This window comes from Bison bison, unplaced genomic scaffold, assembly GCF_000754665.1.
Source record: "Bison bison bison isolate TAMUID 2011002044 unplaced genomic scaffold, Bison_UMD1.0 scf7180017864356, whole genome shotgun sequence".
In the NCBI taxonomy this organism is placed as follows: Eukaryota; Metazoa; Chordata; class Mammalia; order Artiodactyla; family Bovidae; genus Bison; species Bison bison.
In genome coordinates, this window is record NW_011494928.1 from 4696178 (window position 1) to 4704996 (window position 8819).

Below are 8819 nucleotides of genomic sequence, written 5' to 3' on the forward strand. Positions count from 1 at the left end.
TGTGGAGTTCTCTTTATTGTGGCGTTTCCTCACTGTGTGTGGGTTTGTACAGGTGGCTTGTCAAGGTTTCTTGTTTAGGGAAGCTTGTGTCGGTGTTCTGTTGAGTGGAGCTGTATTTCTTCTCTCTCCTTTTGAAGACTTGGGTTGCTGTTCTGGGTGCCTGATGTCCTCTGCCGTCTTTCAGAAGTTGTTTTGTGGAATTTACTTGGCGTTTGAATGTTCTTCTGACGAATTTGTGGGGGAGAAAGTGTTCTCCCCGTCCTAGTCCTCCACCACCTTAGCTCCTCCCTCACACATGCAACCTCTTTTTGTTTGATTGGTTGATCTTGTAATAGCTGAGGGATTTCAAATTAGTTTTATTAACTTTGTGAAATATGGATTCTGCTTTTTAGTTTACCTCATGACAGTATTGTGTTTCTTAATTCTTTTAAAAGAATTCTTTAACCTCTACTTTGTATGTATATATTTTTATAAGATGCATAGTAAACCTAAAAGACTTGATTTTGTCTTTTGGATAACTCTTTGTTTTAAATTACTTTGTTTAAAGAATGCTGATGTTACTAGGTTGCAAAAGAGTCAGATACAACATAGCGACTAAATAACAACAGCCACAAAAAGGTGATTATTACTCACGGTCACCATATCCTGTGTGCTCATCAGTTTTTATCCTTTCTCATTTCAGTACATTTTGATATTTTCATTTTTAATGAAGGTAGAAGCAAGAAAGATAGCTTTGATCGGATAAACAGTTCCTTTATAAAGACAAGTCAGAGGTGGATGATACAGATAAAAATGATGGGCTTTAGTTTCAGGCTAGGTTCAATTCCTAGGTTTCCTACTGATTAGGGTTATCATCAGCAAATAAGTTTCCTGATACAAAAGGCAAATAGTAATGCATCTTTCAAAGGTGCCTGTGTGTAAGAAAGATTTGATATATAGTATTTCATTTTTAGCACCTAGCACATGCTTGTCCACATCATTAACTGCCAACCATGACTATTTTTATTCCCATTATTATCAATATTTTTTATTTAAACCTGCAAGTAGCCTTTCCTTAACCCAACCTCTAGCTGACTTTGAAGCTGAATATATCAGTCTAAGGAGGAAATAGAGAATTTATCCCTTAAATCGTCATCTGCCTCAGATAAGTGACCTCAGCATCGTTTCTTGTCCATCAAGGACTTTATTATTATTTTTAAAAAACATTTATTTATTTTGCTACGTGGGGTCCTAGTTGTGGGAACTCTTAGTTACAGCATATGGGATCAAGTTCCCTCACCAGGGATGGAACCTAGGCTCCCCACATTGGGAACCTGAAGTCTTATCCACTGGCCCACCAGGGAAGTCCCCATCAGGGACTTTTGAAATAGTAAGTGCTGCCACCTGGCATCCCAGTGGGACAGGAGGCTTCTTTTCCGTCCCTTCATTTTAGCCTTGGAGGTAATTTGTAAAGATGAACACTTGAGCCTGTAAATGGTCAGTTCTTCATGAAAGGGCAAGGTGTTCACTTGGTAAATCATATCAAATTAACTGTTTAAGTAAGTCAACTCAACTTCCTGAGGCTGAAGTTATCTCTCTGTTGTTTTAGAACAGCCCTCATGCTTGCTCTCAAGTATGAATCAATAAATGTCATCAGATTTCTTCTTCGACAAGGTGCTGACATCTTTTCTCAAGATGTTTTTGGATGGACTGCAGAAGAATATGCTGTTATTAGTGGTTTTAATATGTAAGTGTTCACATTAAAATGCCAGTTCTCACTAAACTTCAGCCAAAAAATAATTTTAGCTGTTAGCTTGCTACGTGACCAATGAGAGTTCCAGTTTGTTGCAGAGAGTTTGGAGAATGGTGGTGAGATGTTCCCCCTCAAGAACTGAAAGCCATGCAAAGGCCAATTAGTTATAATTGGCTGTGGGCTTGGGGTGCTTTATCTCAGGACATGTAGACCTTGATCCTTAGAAAGCCTGACATTACCTATTTCATTCCAAGTGTGACCTCTTGGTATGATGTATGAACAGTGTCACAGTTGTGATATTTCTAACTAGTTCTTTGGATCTTGAAATATTTAGTTCAGCAGCAAATCCTATTTTCCCATGAGGGCTTGCCTCTCTAGACACTTCTGCTTGAATTTTCCAAGAACCCAGAGGATTCCCTAAGATCAACGAAACAGTCCTCTTCCACAAGTCATTTGGAGGGGAGAAAATAGTTCCTTCTCATCATTCTGTTCCTTGCATTGATTCTACTGCTGCAGCACTGCTGCTACAGCTGGTCTTGACAGGGTCTGCTTGGCAGCTGGATCTGGAGTCTGGATGTGGCTCTATAAAGACCTTTAATAAAATCATTTTAAAAGGAAAAAGAAAAGAAAAGAAAAAACACCTCATCCTGCAGTGGGCTCACGATTGACCTTTGCTCCCAGGCTGCTCCTCTGGGTCCAGGTTCACCAACCTTTAAGGTGATGCACACGTCGACTTTAGAGTGAGAGGTCCTTTGTTCTCATATGTATGCTTGTTGCTCAGTCACTGTTGCAAACACAGCTCCAGCACCCAGTTTGGGCAGCTGGGCCGCCTACCTTCCCCCCTCACTCAGAGACCTTATGTGGAGCCCATGTGGAAGCCTAGATCTTCACGATGAGGTGCCCTTGAGGCTCTTATTTGTCTTTTCTGCTAGCAGATGTCAGTGGGGACCATTTTAGGCTGTCAGAGAGGGTCAAGTGCTCCTGCAGGGATTGAGCAGACTTCCCTTTCTCCTTTGTATCTAGACTTGAACCTCAAGGTGGCTTTTTGTCCTGTGGGGGCACCTTTTCTTAGGTCACAAGTTCCCTGTCACCCTTCCCAGAGTAGTGGGTGCCAGCTTGCCTGAGATTCCCTAATTATGCTTGGCCCGTCATGGGACCTCTTTCCTGTAATACTGAAAATCTTCCAACGGATTTCCGTCTGCCTCCATCTAAAATGTTTTCAGAATCTGCCCCATAAGGAACCCATTCAGCAGAAATCCCTAAATCTCAAGTAAGATAGTTGGAATTCAGAGAGGTAAGCCCTGTCTAGAACTTGCCAGCACCCACTGTAAGAGTAGGGATATGTCTTCCAAGGGAATTGGAGAGGAACATGGAGATTAAACATCATTGTCAGAAAGATCTGCTGGTTCAGAGTTTGAGTAGGTAGAGAAGGAAGAGTAGTGGTCCAGGCCAAGTCTTGATTGTGATTAGTTTTCTGCTCTTGGTGTAATTAGCTGCAATAATGGGGGATCATTATGTTCTCTAATGTAGTGAATTCATATGTTATAAATAAATTTAGGTACACATTATCTAAAAGCTGAAATTCTCTAAATTACAAACCACAAAGAAGAGTTATTCACCAGAATTAATAACAGTTTCACTTGAATGTTAAACTTATGAAAAAGCACACATTGGGATTTACTTGGAATTCCAAAGTAGTTACAGCAATAAAGTTGAAGATGAAATTATTCCAATCTTTGTTTCTGTAAGCATTTTGGGTGTATATTATCTCATTACAATCCTCTTTTGAAATAAGATAGTAATATCCCAATTGTGTAGAGGAAGGACTTTGAAGTGAAGAGAATAAACTCCTCCAGGAACAAAGCAGTTAGTTATAGAGGTAGGATTTGCCAGCTCAAGAGATTCTTCCTATGCCAAGCTGCTGCTGCTGCTAAGTCGCTTCAGTCGTGTCCAACTCTTTAGGACCCCATGAATTGTAGCTCACCAGGCTCCTCTGTCCATGCATGGGATTTTCCAGGCAAGAGTACTGGAGTGGGGTGCCATTGCCTTCTCTGATGCCAAGCTAAATCTAGTTAATTATTGGAGCTGTACTGCCCTGAGTTCATGACTACTTCATCTTCCTTTTCTTTCCCCTTTCAGTTCAGTTCAGTTGCTCAGTCGTGTTCGACTCTTTAGGACCCCATGAATCGCAGCATGCCAAGCCTCCCTGTCCATCACCAACTCCCAGAGTTTACCCAAAATCATGTCCATTGAGTCGGTGATGCCATCCAACCATCTCATCCTCTGTTGTCCCCTTCTCCTCCTGCCTTCAATCTTTCCCAGCATCAGGGTCTTTTCAAATGAGTCTGCTCTTCGCATCAGGTGGCCAAAATATTGGAGTTTCAGCTTCAACATCCGTCCTTCCAATGAACACCCAGGACTGATTTCCTTTAGGATGGACTGGTTGGATCTCCCTGCAATTTAAGGGACTCTCAAGAGTCTTTTCCAAGACTACAGTTCAGAATCATCAATTCTTCTGCACTCAGATTTCTTATAGTCCAACTCTCACATCCATACATGACTACTGGAAAAACCATAACCTTGACTAGACGGACCTATGTTGAGAAAGTAATGTCTCTGCTTTTGAATATGCTAAGTTGGTCTAATTTTCTTTCCAAGGAGTAAACGTCTTTTAATTTCTTGGCTGCAGTCACCATCTGCAGTAGTTTTGGAGCCCCAAAACACAAAATCAGTCACTGTTTCCCCATCTATTTGCCATGAAGTGATGGGACCGGATGCCATGATCTTAGTTTTCTGAATGTTGAGCTTTAGGCCAACTTTTTCACTCTCTTCTTTCACTTTCATCAAGAGGCTTTTTAGTTCTTCTTCACTTTCTGCCATAAGGGTGGTGTCATCTGCATATCTGAGGTTATTGATATTTCTCCTGGCAGTCTTGTTTCCAGCTTGTGCTTCATCTAGCCCAGTGTTTCTCATAATGCATTCTGCATATAAGTTAAATAAGCAGGGCAAAAATATACCTTTACTTTCTCCTTTACTACATGCTAAATAAAAGTTTATAGAACTTAGAAACTTGACATGTATGTGACAATTGAAGTTTTGGTATTATCTCTGACATTGTCTGAAATGATCTAAGAATTTGGTAGTTGTTTTTCATATCAGTGTTAAAATATTATTTATCGCATTTTTAATACATAGCTTTCGCCAACTGATTTCTGAATATAAAGAAAAGAGATCTAAAACTTCTCCTGGAAAAAACCAACCCAGGTACATCATCTGATACCAAATTACTCTTGGTGATTCTACCATAGATAAAGTAGGAATGAGGAAGTTTCAATAATGAAAGAACTATTAAAAAATAAGTGCAAATTGCATGTATATTTTATTTTTTTCAAAATTAGTTTCTTTATACTCTAGTATTCAGAATTTTTTAAGAAGTTAATTGTAGGTGATTTAACATGAAAAACAGTATTGTTTGAGAAGAAATACATCTCTTTAATATGGCCCCTAAAGTCCTATATTAGATTTTTGTGTAAATCATAAAAAATTTTAAGTGAGTATGATGTATATTTCATCTATAGTCATAGTACAGCAGACTGGATGTCTTATGAAAGTGAACTTTCATTTTTAGAAATGGTTTGCATTTAGTGAATGAATAGTTAGTAGTTACTGTGTAGTGATTAGTCTTACTAAAATAGTTACCATCATTAAAACTGAGAACTTGAATAATCCCTTCCTGGTAGGATAAGAAATGATAAACAATAACTGCAAAGCTGAGCCAGTGTGCAGCATAGTAGTGAGGGATTATTTCTGAAAGATTCCTACCAATTGTACAGAAGACAGAAAAGCAATGCCTAGTTGAGAACCAGTTATTTTGCCTATTGTACCAAGCAGGTCTAGATTACCAACTTCATTCCTTACAGATTCAGAGAGAGTGAGATAGGTTGACTTCATTTGGATCATATATTTTCTTTTGTGTGTTGGACAATTGTCATGAGAGTATAATTTTGTAAGAACATGATGTTCTCTTGCCATCAGTTAAAAGATTATCATAATAGATATTCAAATAGAACAACCTGGGACTCTGCAGGTTCTAATAAAAGCACAAAAATATTTGCATTAACAAAAAACAGGATTAGGTCCACTGGATGTGGCATCTATCACATTGTACAGGGTATCCAAGGATACCTTTAACTGAGTAGACCTCTATCTAATCAAAGGAGGCTTCCTAGGTGGCTCAGTAATAAAGAATCCACCCACCAATGCAGGAGATATGGCTTGATCCCTGTGTCGGAAATATCCCCTGGAGAAGAAAATGGCAACCCACTCCAGTACTCTTGCCTGGGAAATCCCATGGACAGAAGGGCCTGGTGAGCTGTACATGGGATCACAAGAGTCAGCCACGATTTGGTGACTGAACAACAAAAACATCTGTCAAAGAACTATAGGTTGGCTCATTACACAAGTCAGAAGAGATACAGAGATGACAGTGTCTTGGTCTTCAATACGCTCAGAATAGAGTTTTTCTCTGGTTAATTTCTGTATTTTTTTAAAGAAAAATTTCAAAGAAAACATGCTTATTTATTTGTTCATTTGTTCACTAAACAGATAAATTTCAAGTGTCTTCTATGTACTAAGCATTGTTCTGATGTCACAGGATGAAAACATTTAAAAATCACTGCCCCTGCTCTCCTTGCTCAAGCTTGCAGTACTACTCTCCCTGTGGAGTCACTGCATGTGAGTCATCCCTCCAGCATCAGATCATGATGACCCCTGGGAAATGTTGTTCAACAGCACCAGAGTCCGTGGCTCCCTCCATTCTTCCCTCCCTCCCCTTGTTCATCAGCTTAGGATGTGATGATGTATGCCTTCCAAGCTGAAAAAGCATGATTTCTATAAACATTTGCCATATAATGGGAAGGACTGATATAATGATATCCCTCACTAGTACACAGCGCTCTTTGGACCATCCTAATCTGTGTGGTCCAGATACTCTTGAGCAATGGAAGGAGATAGTCTCAAGAGATTCTTTTTAAACATGCTAGAATATATACAAATATACAGAAGCTGAACTTTTAAAAAACTTCCCTGTGTGTGAACACACACACACACAGAAGCTGAACTTTTTAAAAAAGTTATATATATATACACACACGCACACACACAGAAGCTGAACTTTTTTAAAAAGTTCCATATGGAAGTTTTTAAAAAAGTTCAGCTTCTGTGTACCCTACTTCATGCTCACCACTACAAGTCTAGTCCCCATTCTCAGCATTGAACTGAGCCCCTTTACCCATTTGCCCTCCCCCATCTGCCTTTCAAGAGATTATCCTTTCTAAGCCTGGAATCACTATATTTCTCATACTTCTCTTGCTTTTGGAAAGAGGGCCAGGAAGAGAAGACTTTTGTTTCCAATGTTTTACCTTGCTCTGAGGTTCAGTGCCTTTGACCAAGCTTCCCTGTGATAGGGCATTTTCACTGTGAACTGAAGAGCCAGAGAAGTTGTCATGTCCCAGCAAGACACCTATAGTCTCTGTTCAGTGCTCCAGGCAATAGAAATCCAGAAATACTGTGCTGTTAATACTGTGCATGCTATTGTCAGCTTATAGTACTGATTGTATTAATGGTATAGTATCATTTTCTGTCAGTCTCCTGGAGTTTGGTTAGGATTATGGTCATTGTAAGCAGCAGTTCTTTTCTTTGTTGTTTTGTTTTGCATTTGATAACTATAAAGGGGAGGAGTGGTTCTTAGGCATTAGTGGCCTATGAGTATAGTAAAACCACTGTTCCCTTCCTCTAGTGTGGCCTCCAGTTGTGGTTTGAAAGGAATACTTTTAAACAAAGCCTCAGTCTTGAGGTTTTAATAGTCTGTATTTTTCTTCCATTGATTTAAATGTATCTTGCTTTTTTCTTTAATAGTGGATGAGAGTTCTGAAGAGGACTCTTCAAGGAGGTAGGATTTTATGGATGTTTTAAATTATATGTTTAACTAAGGGAACATGGAGAAGAGAAACTAATGGTTGTTGAGTGTTCTACTCTGGGTTAGACACTGCATTACGTGCTTAACATTTGTGACCTCATAGAGTCATCACAGCAGCTTTGTAAAGTAGCTGTGTCCTACTTTTACTTAATTAGGCAACTGTGGTTTCAGGAGGTTAGTGAATTGATCCTGGTTAAAATGAGCTGATCTGTGATTTGACAATTGGCCTTCTTGGCTCCCGTGTCCACTCCCATGGCCCTCAGCAGAGACTGAGAAGTACCTATGTAGCATATAAGTTAAAGATATAAATTAGTTCTTTGACTTGTGTACATTTTAAGTTTCGACATTGTGGGGAAACTCCGGCACTCCCTTAGAGTAAAGGAGAGAAGTGGTACCATCTCAGTAAGTGGTATCCCTGCTGATGGACCAAGACTGCCATTTTGGACGGACTCAGATTCATCTCTGAACCTTGAACAGACAATGGAGAAGGAAAAGCCTATTCTTCCACTTTAAGTCATTAGGTTTATTCTGGTTTGGGCAAACAAGAATTATTTCAATCCATCAATTGGATTTTCACTTCAGCTATTAGAACTTTTAGTGAAAACAATTTATTTTTAGGCTCTGCCAATACATTGGCTGTCACTCTCTGTTATGGAAACTAAGAATGAGTGTTAACTAGATATTTCATAGGTTGGGAGAGATGGATGCAAAAATAGGTAACGAAAAACTTTTTTGGAGACTTCCCTGGGGGTGCAGTGGTTAAGATGGTTAGTAAGACATCTTCCAATGTAGGCAGTGTGGGTTTGATACTCGGTCAGAGAAGCTAAGATCTCACATGACCCAGGGTCAGACAGCCAAAACATAAAATAGAAGCAGCATTGGAACTAATTCAGTAAAGACTTTAAAAGTGGTCCACATCAAGAAATCTTTAAAAAAATTAAAAAAAAAATGCTGTTTTAAAACAGGCCAAATTTTATTCATGTCAAGAAAGTTCATTTAATACATAGACAAAATTTCACTTTTTTTTTCTTTTGTTCAAGGACATGAGCCCACTGATTTTTATTGTATGTTTTTGCTTTAAAGGTTTCCCAACAAACCTGGCGTTGATTT

General features: G+C 39.1%; 1 protein-coding gene across 1 annotated transcript in view; it reads left to right on the forward strand.

The window, feature by feature from the left end:
- Positions 1–1726, forward strand: part of LOC104999625 (putative ankyrin repeat domain-containing protein 19) — a gene marked incomplete at its 3' end in the record, with an annotated part of 58321 nt that extends 56595 nt beyond the window's left edge. Inside the window, exon 6 of the mRNA XM_010855190.1 lies at positions 1589–1726. Coding sequence (XP_010853492.1) covers positions 1589–1726 — 138 coding nt within the window. The remainder of the gene's footprint in view (positions 1–1588) is intronic.
- Positions 1727–8819: the final 7093 nt, after the last annotated feature.